The sequence below is a fragment of the Salmo salar genome, chromosome ssa19 (assembly GCF_905237065.1).
Source record: "Salmo salar chromosome ssa19, Ssal_v3.1, whole genome shotgun sequence".
In the NCBI taxonomy this organism is placed as follows: domain Eukaryota; kingdom Metazoa; phylum Chordata; class Actinopteri; order Salmoniformes; family Salmonidae; genus Salmo; species Salmo salar.
Window position 1 is genome coordinate 19,208,094 of NC_059460.1, and position 20,639 is coordinate 19,228,732.

Consider the following 20,639-nt stretch of genomic DNA (forward strand, 5'->3'; position numbering starts at 1 on the left):
GAAAAATAAAGCCCTCTACTTTCATATCACAATTTCACAATATACACTTACTGTACAACACAGAAGGTTGGTGGCACCTTAATTGGGGAGAACGGGCTCCTGGTAATGGCTGGAGTGGAATGGCATCAAATATAGTGTATTCAGACCCCTTGACTTATTACATTTTGTTACGTTACAGCCTTATTATAAAATTGATTAAATAGTGTTTTTCATCAATCTACACACAATACCCCATAATGATGAAGCAAAAACAGTTTTTGGGGGTGCAAATGTATAAAAATTAAACATCACATTTACATAATTATTCAGACCCTTTACTCAGTACTTTGTTGAAGCACCTTTGGCAGCGATTACAGCCTCATCTTCTTGGGTATGATGCTACAAGCTTGGCACACCTGTATTTGGGGAGTTTCTACCATTCTTCTCTGCGTTACTGCACAGCTATTTTCAGGTCTCCAGATATGTTCCATCGGGTTCAAGTCTGGGCTCTGGCTGGGACATTGAGAGACTTGTCCGAAGCCACTCCTGCATTGTCTTGGCTGTGTGCTTAGGGTCGTTGTCCTGTTGGAAGGTGAACCTTGCCCCAGTCTGAGGTCCTGAGCAGATTTTCATCAATGATCTCTGTACTTTGCTCCTTTCATCTTTCCCTCAATGCTGACTAGTTTCCCTGCCGCTGAAAAATATCCCCACAGCATGATGCTGCCACCACCATGCTTCACCTTAGGAATGGTGCCAGGTTTCCTCCAGACATGATGCTTGGCATTCAGGCCAAAGAGTTGAATCCTGGTTTCATCGAACCAAAGAATCTTCTTTCTCATTGTCTGAGAGTCCTTTAGGTGGCTTTTTGGCAAACTCCAAGTGGGCTGTCATGTGCCTTTTCCTGAGGAGTGGCTTCCGTCTGGCCACTACCATAAAGGCCTGATTGGTGGAGTGCTGCAGAGATGGTTGTCCTTCTGGAAGGTGCTCCCATCTCCACATAGGAACTCTGGAGCTCTGTCAGAGTGACCATCAGGTTCTTGGCCACCTCCCTGACCAAGGTCATTCCCCGCCGGGGGGCCAGCTCTAGGAAGAGATTTGGTGGTTCCAAAGTTCTTCCATTTAAGAATGATGGAGGCCACTGGGTTCTTGGGGACCTTCAATGCTGCAGAAATGTTTTGGTACCCTTCCTCAGATCTGTGCCTCGACACAATCCTGTCTCGGAACTCTACGGACAATTCCTTCCACCTCATGGCTTGGTTTTTGCTCTGACATGCACTGTCAACTGTGGGACCTTATATAGACAGGTGTGTGCCTTTCCAAGTCATGTCCAATCAATTGAACTTACCACAGGTGGACTCCAATCAAGTTGTAGAAACATCTCAAGGATGATCATTGGAAACAGGATGCACCTGAGCTCAATTTTGAGGATCTGAATACTGATGGTACCAGTCAAAAAATGTGGACACACCTACTCATTCAAGTGTTTTTGTTTATTGTTACTATTTTCTACTTTGTAGAATAATAGTGAAGACATCAAAACAATGAAATAACACATATGGAATCATGTAGTAACCAAAATAGTGTTAAACAAATCAAAATATTTTTTTTATATTTAAGATTCTTCAAAGTAGCCACCCTTTACCTTGACAGCTTTGCACACTGTTGGCATTCTCTCAACCAGCTTCACCTGGAATGCTTTTCCAACAGTCTTGAAGGAGTTCACACACATGCTGAGCACTTGTTGGCTGCTTTTCCTTCACTCTGCGGACCAACTCATCCCAAACTATCTCAATTGGTTTGAGGTTGGTAATTGTGGAGGCCAGGTCATCTGATGCAACATTCATCACTCTCCTTGGTTATATAGCCCTTACACAGGCTGGAGGTGTGTTTGGTCATTTTCCTGTTGAAAAACAAATAATCGTCCCACAAACCAGATGGGATGGCATATCGCTGCAGAATGCTGTGGTAACCATGGTGGTTAAGTGTGCCTTGAATTCTAAATAAATTACAGACAGTGTCATCAGTAAAGCACCCCCACACCATCAAACCTCCTCCTCCATACTTCACGGTGGGAACCACACATGCAGCATGCAGAGATCATCCTTTCACCTACTCTGCATCTCACAAAGACATGGTTTTCAGAACCAATAATCTAAAATATTGCTTGTGTTTCTTGGCCCAAGCAAGTCTCTTCTTATTATTGGTGTCCTTTATTAGTGGTTTCTTTGCAGCAATTGGACCATGAAGGCCTGATTCACGCAGTCTCCTATGAACAGTTTATGTTGATGTGTCTGTTTAGCATTTATTTGAGCAGCAGAGGTAACTCTGGGTCTTCCTTTCCTGTGGCTGTCCTCATGAAAACCAGATCCATCATAGCGCTTCATGGATTTTGCAACTGCACTTTCAAAGTTATTTTTTTTTCCGGACTTACTGACCTTCATGTCTTAAAGTAATGATTGACAGTCATTTCTCTTTGCTTATTTGAGCTGTTTTTGCCATAATATGGACTTGGTCTTTTACCAAATAGCCCTATCTTCTTTATACCACCCCTACCTTGTCACAACACAACTGATTGACTCAAACTTATTAAGAAGGAAATAAATTCAACAAATGAACTTTTAGTAAGGCACACCTGTTAATTGAAATGCATTCCAGGTGACTACCTCATGAAGCTGGTTAAGAGAATGCCAACAGTGCGCAAAGCTGTCATCAAGACAAAGGGTGGCTACTGTGAAGAATATCCAATATAAAATATATTTTGATTTAAGACTTTTTTGATTGCTACATGATTCCATATGTCTTATTTCATAGTTGATGTCTTCACTATTATTCTACAATGTAGAAAATAGTAAAAATAAAGAAAAATCCTTGAATGAGTAGGTGTGTCAACTTTTGACTGGTACTGTATGTAAATATGGTATTTCAGTTTTTTTAATACGTTTGCAAAAATGTCTAAAAGCCTATTTTGCTTTGTCATTATGGGGTATTGTTTGTAGATTGATGAGGAACAAAATTAATGTAGTCCATTTCAGATTAAGGCTGTAACGTAACAAAATATGAAAAAATGGAAGTGGTCTGAATATGGTTTCCAGGTGTTTGATGCAATTCCATTTACTCCGTTCCAGCTGCTATTATGAGCTGTCCTCCCCTCCGCAGCCTCCGCATGTTTTAACCTATTTTTAACAGTTGCAGCCGACCGTATTTTTTTAGTGACAAATTGTTTGTGCCGCCTGTCTTCCGTTTAGGTCAGGGATGGGTAACTTTGATGAGGTAGGGGCCACAAAAACATCTCCACCCAGTAAACCTGCCCTGAACTTAGTCACTGTTACTCAACCTTGCACCTTAGAGGCTGCTGCCCTATGTAAATAGACATGGAACACTGGTCACTTTAATAATGTTTACGTATTGTTTTACTAATTTCATATGCCTCATACTGCATTCTAGTCATGGCCATCCTATTCAACTATTGCTATACATATACTATTCTATCCTACAGATATACTACGTATTCTATCTACTTACTGTCCACAAGGTCTATACATCCCATATCATATATATTTATAATTCGGACTCCAACATTGCTCGTCCTAATTTTTTCTATATTTCTTAATTCTATTATTTTACTTTTAGATTTGTGTGTATTGTTGTGAAATGTTAGATATAACTGCACTGTTGGAGCTAGGAACACAAGCATTTTGCTACACCTGCAATAATGTGCTAAATATGTGTGTGCAACCAATAACATTTGACTTGATAAGGAAATCAGTCAATTGAAATAAATTCATTAGGCCCTAATCTATGGATTGATTTTACATGACTGGGAATACAGATAGCTTTTTAACTTTTTTTTGTTTTTAGAGGTAGGGGCGTGGATCAGAGAACCTTTCAGTATCTGGTGTGACCAACATCTGCTTTATGCATCGCGACATATCTCCTTCGCATAGAGTTGATCAGGATGTTGATTGTGGCCTATGGAATGTTGTCCCCCTCTTCAATGTCTGTGCGACGTTGCTGGATAATGGCGGGAACTGAAACATGCTGTTGTACACGCTGATCCAGAGCATCCCAAACATGCTAAATGAGTGACATGTCTGGTGAGTATGCAGGCCGTGGAAGAACTGGGACATTTTCAGCTTCCAGGAATTGTGTACAGGTCCTTGTGACATGGGCCATGCATTATCATGCTGAAACATGAGGTGATGGCGGCGGATGAATGGCACGACAATGGGCCTCAGGATCTCCTCACAGTATTTCTGTGCATTCAAATTACCACCGATAAAATATAATTGTGTTCGTTGTCCGTAGCTTATAATGCCTGCCCATATCAATACACCGCCACCACCATGGGGCACTCTGTTCACAACGTTACATCAGCAAACCGCTCGCCAACATGTTGTCATACACGCTGTCTGCCATCTGCCTGGTACAGTTGAAATTGGGATTCATGTTGGACGTACTGCCAAATTCTCTAAAACGACATTGGAGAGGCGGCTTATGGTAGAGAAATTAATATTCAATTCTCTGGCAACAGCTCTGGTGGACCTCCCTGCAGTCAGCATGCCAATTGCACGCTCCCTCAACTTGAGACATCTGTGTCATTGTGTTGTGTGAGTGGCCTTTTATTGTCCCCAGCACAAGGAGCACCTGTGTAATGATGCTGTTTAATCAGCTTCTTGATATGCCACACCTGTCAGGTGGATGGATTATCTTGGCAAAGCAGAAATGCTCACTAACAGGGATGTAAACAAATTTGTGCACAAAATTTGAGCGAAATACAATTTTTGTGCAACATTTCTGGGATCTTTTATTTCGCCTCAAGAAATATGAGGGCCGACAATTTACATGTTGCGTTTTATATACAAGCGCTGTAACATGGACATATGGCTGTGTGGGAACCTTAACCCTATAAATGTAGTGTAGTAATCTAACCTTTTTTAGTTTTTTGAAAATTATTTATTGCTGATATGAAAGATGCATTCCTTATGTTTCCAAAACCGTTCGTTTTAACATTCAGAGCGTCAGGGTTCTTTAATAAAACTCCCCCGGCCAGAACATCCTGAAGGTAGTTGGCGTCTATGAATGTTAGAAATTAACTTGCCATGATGTGACTCTTTTTTTTTGTTTTTGCCGTGTCTTTAGAATCATATGATGGCTAGATTTTCACATGGGTTGCAATTTTCAGACCAAAGACAATGATATCGTCTTGCTAAAGTATGTCTGTCTGTTTTCTTGCTTTTTAGACTCAAAGGATGGAAACAAATCTTTTTACACTGTCCAAGAGGAGAAGATAGAGCAGGCAGAGAGATCTGTCCTTATCAGCTGCCCGGCCAAAACCAACGAGAAAAAGTTCCTCAACTATTTATCCAGACATGGAGATATCAACAAATGTTTCTTTTATGAAAGCTATGTAAGTATTTCAGTTGTGCTAAGATATGAGTCTACAAATAAACACTCGTAAATAAAAAAACATGCTGAAAAGGTTGTCAAAGATAACTGACTGTGCTGTCACTGCTCATGTTTGGCCTTCCAGGGTACATATGCTGTGGTGGAGTTTTCCAACAAGGAGAGCCTCGTATCACTCCACGAAGGGACGGCCATCCCCAGTATCAACCATGAAGCTACAGTGCCTTTCAAGTCCAGACTGCTTTCGCTCAGAAACACTGGTCCTGTAGACATGTCCAATGGCCAGTCAGCCCCTCAGTGCCAACCACAGACCACCATACACATTAACGACCTCATACAGAGACTGTCCAAAGAAAACAGTGTAGGTCTACATGGCCTGGTTTCAAATACTAGCTAAACGACTGAAGTTGTCTGTCTGAGTAAAGATTAGCATAGAAACATACAGTACCAGTCAAAAGTTTGGACACACCTACTCATTCAATGGTTTTTCTTTATTTTTACTATTTTCTACATTGTAGAATAATAGTGAAGACATCAAAACTATGAAGTAACACATATGGAATCATTTAGTAACCAAAAAAGTGTTAAACAAATCAACATGTATTTTAGGTACTTCAAAGTAGCCACTCTGCCTTGATGACAATGTAGAAAATAGTGAAAAAAAAGTGTTTTGAAAAACCCCAGAATGAGTAGGTGTCCACATTTTTGACTGGTACTGTATGTCTCAGGGACAACATATAGGTATTGTTAGCTTTTGTGCTAATTGATTCCGAGATATTCAACTATATTATTTTTGATTAACAAGGATCTCCAGATAACCCTTGCTTTAGGCTTAATATTGAACACACAAATAATCACACTGTTTTGGTGTTCTCTCTTTCTTTATCTCAGATAGACCAACAAATCTCCTCCCTTACAGAGACGTACCAGCTGACGGAAGAGAACGTCTGCCTGCGCTTCCTGGTCTGCTCCCTTCTAAAGGACATAGCTGCTGCATATTTCCCAGAATGCACCATTCGACCCTTTGGCTCCTCTGTGAACGGCTTCGGGAAGCTGGGCTGTGACCTAGACATGTTTCTGGACCTGGACGGCATCAGTGGAAGGAATCTGAAAAGGGTGAGGATGAGGACTATGTAGAAACCACATCAGTCACGTTCAGTAGGGCACACCGTAGCAAAACGTTTGTCAACGCGGGAAAAAATATATATGTTTTGTTATTGGATAAGTTTAGGTAGGAATCTACGAGAAAAACACATCAGGGCTGTTTCCCAAAAGCTTCGTAGCACTGAAATTAGATCATATAAGCAATGGAGGAAAGATTATGTTAGTGCTACAAAGCTTCCGGGAATCTCTCCAAGTGATTATCCCTTACCTTTTTGTCATGGTTCTTAGATGCCAATTTTGGCCTAGGGTTGTTTTCATATCATAAAACAGCTGTAGAGAGATTTGTCTCATGTTTTCTGCCTCATACCTTCTCCTTTTAATTAGATTGTCTTTGTTTACATCTATCTTTACAATAACTCATGTAAGATAGGACGTCAAGAACCTTGTTAACCAGACCCTTACTGTTGTTGAGCTGTAGAACATTTGTTCAAAGAGACAGGGGGAACTTCCTGTAGCTATTTTCTTTTACATTGACAGTATAGTGTGGGAAAAGCCCCACAAGAGGCCCACTAAGGCCTTTATCAGTGCTTCTCTCTCGTGCGCTCCCTCACACACACACACACACACACACACACACACACTGGTTAAACATTCTGCTAAGAAGGATCTTAGGGAAGTGAGAGATGTGCACAATGCTACAAATCACCATTTCCTCACCTGTAGTCAAGGCTGTTCAGTAGAAACAGAAGACCCTTGTGCGTATAGAGAGTTTGCGGAGCTTGTCAAAGCTCTGTCTTCTATGTGAATGTTGAGTGTCAATCTGACTTGCAAAGATTGACTTGGTTTTATAAGATTGAAATGATGCACTTTTCTTTATGTATGGTAGGGTTTAATAGTGGGAACCGGGTTACCGGCATTTTCCGCCCAAACCCATTCTCATTTCCCGAGATGATAAATAATGTTGAGAAACCGGTTTCTTTGCAAACATCAAAGCAGTTTGACCCGCTCCTGCAGGTTCATGCTCTACAACATCCATAGAGTACGATCCTACCTCACAGGAAGTAACCTAATTCAGGCACTTGTCCTCTCCCGTCTGGACTACTGCAACTCGCTGTTGACTGGGCTCCCTGCTTTTGCCATCCAACCCCTACAACTTGTCCAGAATGCAGCAGCCAGCCTGGTTTTCAACCTTCCCAAGTTCTCTCATGTCACTCTGCTTCTCAGCACACTCCACTGGCTTCTAGTTGAAGCTCGCATCCACTACAAGACCATGGTGCTTACTTACAGAACCCTATCTTCAGGCTCAGCTCAGTTCATGCTGTTCTTTGTCCTGGCACCCCAATGGTGGAACCAGCTTCCTCCTGAAGCTAGGACAGCAGATCCCCTGCCCATCTATCGAAAACGTCTGAAACCCTACTTCAAACAGTATCTTAAATAATCCTCCTCCTCACCTCGACCACCCCCCCCTCCAAAAATAAATAAAAATACACTTAACCAGCACTTGCACTTGACCCCCCCCCCCCCCTCCCAGCTCTGACTACTGACAGCTACGTTATCAAGGGAAAAATGTGCTTTCTGTGGTTGTCCCACCTAGCTATCTTAAGATGAATGCACTAACTGTAAGATGCTCTGGATAAGAGTGTCTGCTGAATGACTAAATTGTAAAACGTCCCTTAGGCTACTTGCATGGCTTCTATAAATGTAATTGCTTACTATATGTGCAGGCTACACATGACCTCTGGACGCAGTTAAGGTAGACAATTCCCTGTGACAGTCACCACAACAAGCGGGATATCATGAAGTCAAAACAGCCATCACCTTCCCAAATTCCCCCAATAGCCAGGTGCAAGGGGAGAGAGAAGGGTCAACAAGCTGTCTGACGTTTTTCAGTCGAAGGTAGGCTAAAGCGAATGTAATGTTTACTAGACCTATAGTAATATTTTACCGGTCGGCCAACAGTTCTTTATAGGCTACATCAACGAAATAGTGTGGTGACTTTGAGAGAACTTTGATTAAATTGCAACAAATACAACAAGAAAATGTTAGATTAATGTATATATTTCTCCATTAACAGTGGTATAATCCTGTCCAATTTTTATTTTATTTTTATTTATTTTTTTCTTTTCTGCTGGCATTATATGCTTTTAAATAGAACGGGAATACCGGAATGCCTTGTAAATTCTTGCAATTTTCTCAGGAAGGAAAATTGATAGATTCTCTGGGAAAATATGAAACCCTTATGTGTGGGCAGGCACATGCAATTGTTAGTGTCTACGTCGTCCATACATTCTTTTTCAGCCTTGGCCTGCCATCTTCACTCACGATACTCACTGTAACCCTATGCATTTTAACCCTATGTTTCAGTAATGAGAATGTTATGTCCCATCTGCCCAGCCAAAAGCAGGGCTCTCCTTGGAGTACCAGACAAAGAGGTCTGCGTCTGAGCGGGCGTGTACCCAGAGTATCCTGTCTGTGATCGGGGAGTGTGTAGACCAGTTTGGGCCTGGCTGTGTCGGGGTGCAGAAGATCCTCCAGGCTCGCTGTCCCCTAGTCCGATTCGCCCACCAACCGTCAGGTTTCCAGTGTGACCTCACGGCTAACAATAGGTAACACACACGGTCACAGATCAAACATTTTTTTTGGTTTATTCAGTCTAAAACAGAAGTTGGTTTACATCCATCATGGTTAATCATCAGTGTGATTAAATTAGAACAGATTTTATGATGCTTAACCAGTGCCTTTTAAACAATTGCGACTCATGAAAGCTTACCTAGATGTGATTTTGAATTGTTAATCTTTAAAGTTCACTTTTTCACAGAACTATTAGTCACCTTTTTAAATGGCATTTAGCTCTCATGCTTCATCGAAACTCTCTAACGTGTTAGTTCCTCGTTGCCCTTAACCTACTGGTGTTGCACAAACCAGACAGAAACTTAAGTTATGTAGAAACTGCTCTGTATGCTGGTTCCAAGCTGGCTAGCCCAAAACTGGTCGGAAACCAGAGAGGAGAGCGGGGGGAGAAAAAGAGGGAACATAAAAAAGAGGTGGCTTGTGTTTGTGCCCTGAAACTAGTCAGGCACCGATGAGGGAGGGAGAGAGAGAGGGCACCAATGAGGGAGGGAGAGGACACCAATGATGGAGGGAGAGAGAGAGAGGTCACCAATGAGGGAGAGAGAGAGAGGGCACCAATGAGGGAGGGAGGGAGAGAGAGAGAGGGCACCAATGAGGGAGGGAGAGGACACCAATGATGGAGGGAGAGAGAGAGGTCACCAATGAGGGAGAGAGAGAGGTCACCAATGAGGGAGAGAGAGAGAGGGCACCAATGATGGAGGGAGAGAGAGAGAGAGGGCACAAATGAGGGAGGGAGGGAGAGAGAGAGAGGGCACCAATGAGGGAGGGAGAGAGAGAGAGAGAGAAAGGTCACCAATGAGGGAGGGAGAGAGAGAGAGGTCACCAGGGAGAGAGGGGGCACCAATGAGGGGGGAGAGAGGGGGCACCAATGAGGGGGAGAGAGGGGGCACACCAATGAGGGAGGGAGAGGTCACCAATGAGGGAGGGAGAGGTCACCAATGAGGGGAGGGAGAGGTCACCAATGAGGGAGGGAGAGGTCACCAATGAGGGAGGGAGGGAGAGAGAGAGGGCACCAATGAGGGAGGGAGGGAGAGAGAGAGGGCACCAATGAGGGAGGGAGGGAGAGAGAGAGGGCACCAATGAGGGAGGGAGAGAGAGGGCACCAATGAGGGAGGGAGAGTGAGGGCACCAATGAGAGAGAGAGAGAGAGAGAGAGAGAGAGAGAGAGAGAGAGAGAGAGAGAGAGAGAGAGAGAGAGAGAGAGAGAGAGAGAGAGAGAGAGAGAGAGAGAGAGAGAGAGAGAGAGAGAGAGAGAGAGAGAGAGAGAGAGAGAGAGAGAGAGAGAGAGAGAGAGAGAGAGAGAGAGAGAGAGAGAGAGAGAGAGAGAGAGAGAGAGAGAGAGAGAGAGCACCAATGAGGGAGGGAGGAAGAGAGAGAGAGAGAGAGGGCACCAATGAGGGAGGGAGAGTGAGGGCACCAATGAGGGAGGGAGAGAGAGGGCACCAATGAGGGAGGGAGAGAGAGAGGGCACCAATGAGGGAGGGAGAGAGAGGGCACCAATGAGGGAGGGAGGAAGAGAGAGAGAGAGAGGGCACCAATGAGGGAGGGAGAGTGAGGGCACCAATGAGGGAGGGAGGGAGGGAGAGAGAGAGAGAGAGGGCACCAATGAGGGAGGGAGAGAGAGGGCACCAATGAGGGAGGGAGGGAGGGAGGGAGAGGAGGCACCAATGAGGGAGGGAGGGAGAGAGAGAGGACACCAGGGAGGCAGGGAGGGAGAGAGAGAGAGAGAGAGAGAGCACCAATGAGGGAGGGAGGGAGGGGGGGAAGAGAGGGGCACCAATGAGGGGGGGAGAGACACGGCACCAGGGAGAGAGGGGAACTAATGAGGGAGGGAGGGAGAGGGAAGAGAGAGAGAAAACACCAATGAGGGGGGGAGAGAACCAATGAGGGAGGGAGGGAGGGAGAGAGAGAGCATCAATGAGAGAGAGTGCAACAGGGAGAGGTGAGACGGCTTGTTGTTTCACTTCTTCTCTTGGTCCGACGGATACTGTGGTTAGCCTGAGAGTGAAGCAAGCACATACACACCTGCTAATGTTCAGAAACAAACCCACCCACGCCTCAGTTTATTAGGAAATAGAGTAGAGTAGAGCGGGTTTCTCAATGCTTATGTTAAATCATTGAAGGGTATGGTTATGCACGGTTTGTAATACGGAACCTTTCAAAATAGAGGGATGTTTTGGTACTAAGTGAGAATTGTAAAGTTCAGCTAAATGCTGCCCTCTGGAGGATATTGTGTGCCACTGTCTTTCATATTCTCTTCTCACAAACTTCTGTAACCTTCATGGTTTCTAACATCAGATTGAGATGTTTTGTACAGAGAATATATCAAACAAATATATCAGATCGAAAATAGCATGTTATACATGTTATAAATTAAAATATTAGGAATGGTGATTGAAAGTAATGTAAGAAAGATCAATTAAAAGGCGCAGACAGGGTCAAGTGTGTCATTTTAATGACTACTGTAGTCTTAACTGTCATTCTGTGTGTCCACAGGGTGGCGATGAAGAGCTCGGAGCTTCTGTACCTGTATGGAGGGCTGGACCGGCGGGTGCGTTGCCTGGTGTTCAGTGTCCGGTGCTGGGCTCGGGCCCACAGCATCACCAGCAGCATACCTGGAGCCTGGATCTCAAACTTCTCTCTCACTGTCATGGTCCTATTCTTCCTCCAGAGGAGGACTATTCCTATACTACCCACCCTGGACCACCTCAAGGAACTAGCAGGTATATTACAATGGAGCACTATGACAATTTACTTTCACAATCAATACTATCGATATCTCACCTCCAAAGAGCTAGCAAATAGTAGTCTGTACTTTTGCATTGTTGCACTTCCTAGTTGTATTCAGAAAGGTGGAAATTGACATTCAGCAGGTAGCAATGGACCACTGAGTGAGTGGCAATTGGGTTATTTATTTAATTTCAAGCAATTGATCGTTGAGCCTCATTGTCAACAAATATCTGTGTTGGTGTGGTGCAGTGATGCTCCACCCACCGCTCATACTCCTGTTTCCCTTGTCACCTTGGCTCTCAGATAATTGCATTCTTCCCTCCCTCCATCCACCTTAGACTAGACAGAGACACTATCCCAGGCAGTATCACATAGTGCTTACAGCACTATAAAGGCCCCATCACTCTGGCAGGGGCCAAGACGCACGCGCGCATAGCAAATTCATACACACCACCGGCCTCTCCTCTGACCCTTGGCTGACACGGTCAAGAAGATTGGTACCAAGGCTCTGATGGACAGCCACGCTTGATCAGAAATCTCTATTTTCCTCTTCTTTTTTTTCTCTGTTTTCCCTTTCTCTCTCTACCGCTCACTCTCTTTCTCTCGTTTGTAATTGCTCTCTTCTTTGACCTGTCTTCCTCTTTTTTTGCTCTCTATCCATCCCACTCTCTCTCTCTCTCTCTCTCTCTCTCTCTCTCTCTCTCTCTCTCTCTCTCTCTTTGCCTGTCAGTTTTCTGAGTGACAACATCTTTTAAGGCCCTATAAAATCTGTGTTGTGGAGGGAATAACTTAATCCAAGATGGCATAGCCCATATAAAGAGGCGGTTTTGTGTTTTTTATCCTTATATATTTTTAATCTCACTTTCCACCTACGTTCTAAATATACTTTCCTGCAACCCGTCTCACCCAATGTGGTACGTATCTGCTATTTTTATACCTTATAACTGGAACCTCCATCAGAAGCTAGCCAGCAAACTAGCTAGTAGTCACTGTTAGTCGGGGCTAGCGGTCTTCACCTTTTAGCTCGGACACCAGCCAGCTTTAGCTCGGTCAATACCTGCCAATCTGCACAGCGCGATATCAACCCAGAGCATATCGGACTGCTTTTCTCCACCACATCATCGGATTTCTGCCACAAGCTCTGGGCCATTACACCGGATCATCGCAGCTAGCTAGCTGCAACTGACTAGCTACTGCTGGCTAACACCTCTGTCCTGAAGCAAGCACCAGTTAGCCTTGAGCTAGGCCCATCTCCCGGCTAGCCGAAGAGGTATACCCGCTAATTAGTGGGCTACAATACTTTTGCCAATTGGCCTTGACCCTTTATTGCCAATACGGAGTCCCGCCGGTCCATCCCCAGCTACAACATTTTCCATCAAGCTAGAACTGCCAAAGGGGGCGGAGTTGCAATCTACTGCACAGATAGTCTGCAGAGTTCTGTCATACTATCCAGGTTTGTGCCAAACAGTTCGAGCTTCTACTTTTTAAAAATCCACCTTTCCAGAAATAAGTCTGTCACTGTTGCCGCTTGTTATAGACCCCCCTCAGCCCCCAGCTGTGCCCTGGACACCATATGTGAATTGATTGCCCCCCATCCATCTTCAGAGTTCGTACTGTTAGGTGACCTAAACTGAGATATGCTAAGCACCCCGGCCGTCCTACAATCTAAGCTAGATGCCATAATCTCACACAAATGATCAAGGAACCTACCAGGTACAACCCCAAATCTGTAAACATGAGCACCCTCATAGATATCATCCTGACCAACTTGCCCTCTAAATACACCTCTGCTGTCTTCAACCAGGATCTCAGCGATCACTGCTCATTGCCTGCGTCTGTAATGGGCCTGCGGTCAAACAACCACCCCTCATCAGTGTCAAACGCTCCCTAAAGTACTTCAGCGAGCAGGCCTTTCTAATCAACCTGGCCCGGGTATCCTGCAAGGATATTGACCTCATCCCGTCAGTAGGGGATGCCTGGTTGTTCTTTAAAAGTGCTTTCCTCACCATCTTAAATAAGAATGCCCCATTCAAAAAAATGTAGAACTAAGAACAGATATAGCTGTTGGTTCACTTCAGACTTGACTGCCCTTGACCAGCACAAAAACATCCTGTGGTGTACTGCATTGGCATCGAATAGCCCCCGCGATATGCAACTTTTCAAGTCAGGAACCAATATACACAGTCAGTTAGGAAATCTAAGGCTAGCTTTTTCAAACAGAAAATTACATCCTGTAGCAAAAACTCCAAAAAGTTTTGGGACACTGAAGTCCATGGAGAATAAGAGCACCTTCTCCCAGCTGCCCACTGCACTGAGGCTAGGAAACACTGTCACCACCGATAAATCCACAATAATCAAGAATTTCATTAGGCATTTTTCTACTGCTGGCCATGCTTTCCACCTGGTTACCCCTACTCCGGCCAACAGCTCTGCACCCCCCGCAGCAACATCAAACAACATCCGGTGAAATTGCAGAGCGTGAAACTAAACAAAACAGAAATTCTCATAATAAACATACATAAAAGATACAAACGTTATACACCAGCTTAAAGATACATTTCTTGTTAATCCAACCGCTGTATCAGATTTCAAAAAGGCTTTACGGCGAAAACAGACCATGCGATTATCTGAGAACAGCGCCCAGCAGACAAATCATTACTAACAGTTAGCAGCCAAGAAGAGGAGTAACAAAAGTCAGAAATAGTGCTAAAATGTATCACTTACCTTTTGATGATCTTCATATGGTAGCACTCCCAAGACTCCATGTTACACAATAAGTGTTTGTTTTGTTCGATAATGTCCCTCTTTTATATCCAAAAACCTCTGTTTTGTTTGTGCGTTTTGTTCAGTAATCCATTGGAACAAAGCGCAGTCACAGCATGCAGACAAAAAAATCTAAAAAGTAGCATAAAAGTTCGTAGAAACATGTCAAACGATGTTTATAATCAATCCTTAGGTTGTTTTTGTCATAAATAATCGATCATATTTCAACCGAACAATATCTTCGTCAATAGAAAAGGAGAAACAAGAAAGGTGTGCTCCCAGTCACGCGCTGGACTCATGTCTGGAAATTTCCACTGTCCTCTCATTGAAAGTGGTGTTCCTCCCTCATTTTTCAGAGTAAAAGCCTGAAACAATGCCTAAAGACTGGCCACATGTAGTGGAAGCCTTAGGGATCGTGAACGGCATCATAAGTCTTTGTATGGTGGATAGGCTTTCAATGGAAAAACAGGAATTTCAAAATAAAGGCACTTCTTGGATGGATTTTCCTCAGGTTTTCGCCTGCCATATCAGTTCTGTTATACTTACAGACATTATTTTAACAGTTGTGGAAACTTTACAGTGTTTTCTATCCAAACCTACCAATTATATGCATATCCTAGCTTCTGGACCTGAGTAGCAGGCAGTTTACTTTGGGCACACTTTTCATCCAAAATTCCGAATGCTGCCCCCTACCCTAGTGAGGTTAACAAACAGATTACTGACCATTTCGAATCCCACTGTACCTTCTCCACTATGCAATCTGGTTTCCGAGCTGGTCATGGGTGCACCTCAGTCACGGTCGTGGTCCAAAACAATATCATAGCCGCCACAGATAAAAGACCATACTGTGCAGCCGTTTTCATCGTCCTGGCCAAGGCTTTCGACTGTGTCAATCACCGCATTCTTATCGGCAGACTCAATAGCCTTGGTTTCTCAAATGACTGCCTCGCCTGGTTCACCAACTACTTCTCAGAGTTAAGTGTGTCAAATCAGATGACCTGTTGTCCGACCTCTGGCAATCTCTATGGGGGTGCCACAGGGTTCAATTCTCGGGCCGACTATTTTCTCTGTGTCTAAATCAATGATGTCTCTCTTGCTGCTGGTGTTTCTCTGATCCACCTCTACGCAGACAACACCATTCGGTATACATCGGGCCCTTCCTTGGACACTGTGTTAACTAACTTCCAGACGAGCTTCAATGCTATACAACACTCATTCCGTGGCCTCCAACTGCTCTTAATTTCTAGTAAAACTAAATGCATGCTCTTCAACCGATTGCTGCCTGCACCCACCCGCCCGCCTAGCATCACTACTCTGGACGGTTCTGAATATGTGGACAACTACAAATACCTAGGTGTCTGGTTAGACTGTAAACTCTCCTTCCAGACTCACATTAAGCATCTCCAATCCAAAATTAAATCTAGACTCGGGTTCCTATTTCGCAACAAAGCCTCCTTCACTCATGCTGCCAAACATACCCTGTTAAAACTGACTATCCTACCAATCCTTGACTTCGGCGATGTCACTTACAAAATAGCCTCTAACACTCTACTCAGCATATTGGATGTAGTCTATCACAGTGCCATCCGTTTTGTCACCAAAGCCCCATATACTACCCACCACCGTGACCTGTATGCTCTCGTTGGCTGGCCCTCGCTACATATTCGTCACCAAACCCACTGGCTCCAGGTCATCTATAAGTCTTTGCTAGGTAAAGCCCCGCCTTATCTCAGCTCACTGGTCACCATAGCAACACCCACCTGTAGAACTTGCTCCAGCAGGTATATTTCACTGGTCGTCCCCAAAGCCAACACCTCCTTTGGCTGCCTTTCCTTCCAGTTCTCTGCTGCCAATGACTGGAACGAATTGCAAAAATCACCAAAGCTGGAGACTTATATGTCCCTCTCTAACTTTAAGCATCAGCTGTCAGAGCAGCTTACCGATCACTGTACCTGTATACAGCCCATGTAAATAACACACCCAACTACCTCATCCCCATATTGTTACTTATCCTCTTGCTCTTTTGCACCCTAGTATTTCTACTTGCACATCATCATCTGCACATCTATCACTCCAGTGTTAATGCTAAATTGTAATTATTTCGTCATGGCCTATTTATTTCCTAATCTTCTACAATTGCACACACTGTACATAGATTTTTCTATTGTGTTATTGACTACATTTGCTTATCCCATGTGTAACTCTGTGTTGTTTTTGTCGCACTGCTTTGCTTTATCTTGGCCTGGTCGCAGTTGTAAATGAGAACTTGTTCTCAACTAGCCTACCTAGTTAAATAAAGGTGAAATAATAAAAATAAAGTTTTTTTTTTAAACAGAATTCAATAATATTGGAAAATGTATTGAACTTAGTAGGAAATCAACTGTCTCTTGAACTTATTAGAAAATGCATTAATTTCCCCTAGTTAATCATAAAACATGAACAAAATGCATCAGTGATTCGTGTTTTGTTGCAACTTTCTGAAACGGTACAGGAATTCCCGTGTGTGTGTATGCCGTTAGCGATGATGCTAATGATAACCGTCTTCTGGTAGAGATGGCAACACTTTCTCAAAAACCTTCTCAATTAAATGTTAACTACAAGTAGCCTATCTGGCAGAATGATATCATGATTATTTCCATCAATCCAGTGGCCATTTGTTTCGCAAACTCTGCAATCACATGAGCGCTACAGAAACATTGCTTACCAAATGTTCTCTTGCTGGTGTGCACTTGCATTAATGGGGAACTTCACCCAAAATCAAAATTTCTTAGATTTTCCCCAGAACTCAGTGGTCTCCTTTACACTCATGAGAATTGGCTTATATCGATAGAGCTTAATTGAAATGTTTCTTTCAGAATAAATATAGAAAGCATATGCATAACCATGGTAGCAATTGAAAGCGAACAGTTTGGAGATAATGGGAAAATGTATTAGACAAAAGGTGAGTGCGCGACAGTTGAAGACTGAATACAAACATTACACTGTTGATTTTAAATGTGTATTTTACATTTACTGTTCTTTTCACCGCATTTGTTGACGACAAAATCCGTAAATACTCTGGATATATTCAGTAACATGATAAGAATATTCCTGGAAAATGGGGTGCAGGTGCAAAGAGTGTGGAAAGCTGTCATCAAGGCAAAGGGTGGCTACTTTTGAAGAATCTCTCAAATTTAAAATATATTTTGATTTAACACTTTTTTGGGTTACTACATGATTCCATATGTGTTATTTCATAGTTCTGATCTATTATTCTACAATGTAAAAAATAAAGAGAAATCCTAGAATGAGTAGGTGTCCAAACTTTTGACTGGTACTGTATATATGTACTACAAAATGTAGCCAGCTCTCTGGCTTAATTTTGGAAGAAATTAATTTGTTGAAAACCTTTCCAACTTTTGTCTTTCTCTCTTTTGAGTCAACTACTCACCACATTTTATGCACTGCAGTGCTAGCTAGCTGTAGTTTATGCTTTCAGTACTAGATTAATTCTCTGATCCTTTGATTTGGTGGACAACATGCCAGTTCATACTGCAATAGCTCTATTAGGTCGGAGGACATCCTCCGGAAGTTGTCATAATTACAGTGCAAGTCTATGGAAGAGGGTGAGAACCAGGAGCCTTCTAGGCTTTGTATTGAAGTCAATGTACTCAGAGGGGCTCAGAAGCTAGCTGTCCTCTGGCTACGCTGTGTTGCTACCGTACAGAGTGCTGCTGAGGCTACTGTAGACCTTCATCGCAAAACAGTGTGTTTTAGTATAGTTTTATCTAAAAATTATAACTTTTTTTAATGTTTCATTATTTTTATGAAATTCATTGAGGATGGTCCTCCCCTTCCTCCTCTGAGGAGCCTCCACTGATAGCATGTTACTTTACAGCCTCTTCGTTCCAATTTAGGCGCTTATTGGTGCCCAAATCAGGCATTTTCAACCTGTATACAGGTATGAGTGTATAGGGTTAAGCATTGTTCTGGTCTTAGAACATCCACTCTTGTTGTTTTTCTATTAAAGTTTGATTTTAAGACCTAAAACCTGGAAAAACAAAATGGAGAGAACTGAATTTGGGGGGAAAAACAGAATCAGGCAAAAAATAAAACAGATTTTATGGGGCCCTAATCTTTGTCTTGTTCAGGCTGCCCAATTCCGGTCCTGAAGGGCCGTGACACTTCTGGTTTTCATCCAGGGACTAATTCAGACCTGGGACACCAGGTGAGTGTAATTAACTACCAAGTAGAAACAAAACCAGAAGTGTTTTGGCCCTCCAGGACCGGAATTAGGCATCCCTGGTATTGTTTATGGACCTCATAGGTGTGTACATAGACATCTAATATATTGTATGTAATTTACGCTTTCCCCTTTCTCTTATACAAGGCCCTCCATGTGTAAAGTGTCATTTACCTTGTGTGTAGTGTGTCTTACCTTGTGGTAAATACCTTATCATTTACCTTATGTTCCCCCACCCTTTTCTACAAGGCCCTCTAGATAAGAGTGTCATCGAGGGAAACGACTGCACGTTTGTCAGCGACGTCACAAAAATACAACTGCAAGACAACACAGAGACATTAGGTGGGCCCATAGCATGAATGTGATTATTTAGTATTTTATTTCCACATGGAAACAGGTTTCTTCATCAGTATGAATGTGGTATTTCTTATCATACTCTTTGTATTTCCTTTCAGAGCAACTGCTGCAGGAGTTCTTTGAGTTCTACAGCACCTTCGCATTCAACCGCATGTCGATCAATATCAGAAAGGTAACACACAGACAAACGATGAATGTGCGCAAATTGGCGGGAGAGAAACATGCCTAGCGCGTCTTCGCCATATAGTCTTTTTTAAATGTTCAAATCTCTGGTTAAAAATTGAGTTCTGACGGCTACTCAAAACATTTACCAGCGCACAGGTTTAAACTTGATATGGCCTGCGTATGGTCTAAATCAGGTATTCCCAAACCCCAGGGTACACGCAATGCCGTCGGGGGTACGCCAAATAAAAATGTGATTCACATTTTAAAACGAAAAATTATAGATTTTTTTACATTTTCTAACAGTACATTTATATTGTCCAATGGGGCTATACCATCTAGTGTTCAGTGAAATAACAACACAATGTCAAATACAGGTAGCCTAGTCAAATAAATATCATCCAATCACATTAACCGTTACTCTCTCGCGGGAAACCTTCACTCTTGCGCAGACATTTTAGAAACGAAACATGACCATTTGAAAAAATAAGCCCCGGGGGTTTTGAGGATGAATAAAGACGACTTTTGAGTAGAAGAAATGTATAAAAGCAACCGATACCATTAATAAGAAGGGGCTAGAAGCGTCTTATATGGTGAGTTACCGAGTGGCTAGGACAGGCAAGCCCCTTACTATTGTGGAGGACTTCCTGCTGCCACGGTTATGGCTGGGACAATGCTGGAGGAAAAGGCCAAAAAAACTATACAGACAATGCCTTCATCAAACAACACTGTTTCGCGACGCATCAGTGACATGGCATGAGATGTTTTGAAACAATTACTGCTTCGCATACAGGCCAGTGAATTCTATGCGTTACAGCTGGATGAGTCAACAGACGTGGCGGGCCTGGCACATCTCCTGGTATGTCCGTTACGATTATGGGGGGTCAATAAAGGAAGATATCCTCTTCTGGAAACCAGGACAACATGAGAGGATATTTTTAAAGTACTGGACAGCTTTGTGAAATGAAATGGACTTTGATGGCCAAGATGTGTTGGTACAAAGCCATGACAGGGAGACATAGTGGAGTGGTAACGCGCGTGCAAGCAGTTGCTCCCGACTCCACTTCGGTACACTGCAGCATCCACCGAGAGGCTCTTGCTGCCAACAGCTTGAAAGACATTTTGGACACTACAGTGAAAATGGTTAACTTTGTTAAAGCAAATCCCCTGAACTCTCATGTATTTTCTACATTATGCTATGATTTGGGCAGCGACCATGTAACGCTTTTACAACATACAGAAAGAAGTGCGCTGGTTATCAAGGGGCAAAGTATTGACACGTTTCTTT

At 43.2% G+C, this 20,639-nt stretch overlaps 1 protein-coding gene across 1 annotated transcript in view; it reads left to right on the forward strand.

Moving 5' to 3' along the window:
* mtpap (mitochondrial poly(A) polymerase) overlaps nucleotides 1-20,639 on the forward strand; it is a 29,501-nt gene that overhangs the window by 2,611 nt on the left and 6,251 nt on the right. The window contains exons 2-8 of the mRNA XM_014157507.2: nucleotides 5,220-5,386; nucleotides 5,510-5,743; nucleotides 6,274-6,498; nucleotides 8,881-9,092; nucleotides 11,614-11,840; nucleotides 19,082-19,174; nucleotides 19,288-19,361. Coding sequence (XP_014012982.1) covers nucleotides 5,220-5,386; nucleotides 5,510-5,743; nucleotides 6,274-6,498; nucleotides 8,881-9,092; nucleotides 11,614-11,840; nucleotides 19,082-19,174; nucleotides 19,288-19,361 — 1,232 coding nt within the window. The remainder of the gene's footprint in view (nucleotides 1-5,219; nucleotides 5,387-5,509; nucleotides 5,744-6,273; nucleotides 6,499-8,880; nucleotides 9,093-11,613; nucleotides 11,841-19,081; nucleotides 19,175-19,287; nucleotides 19,362-20,639) is intronic.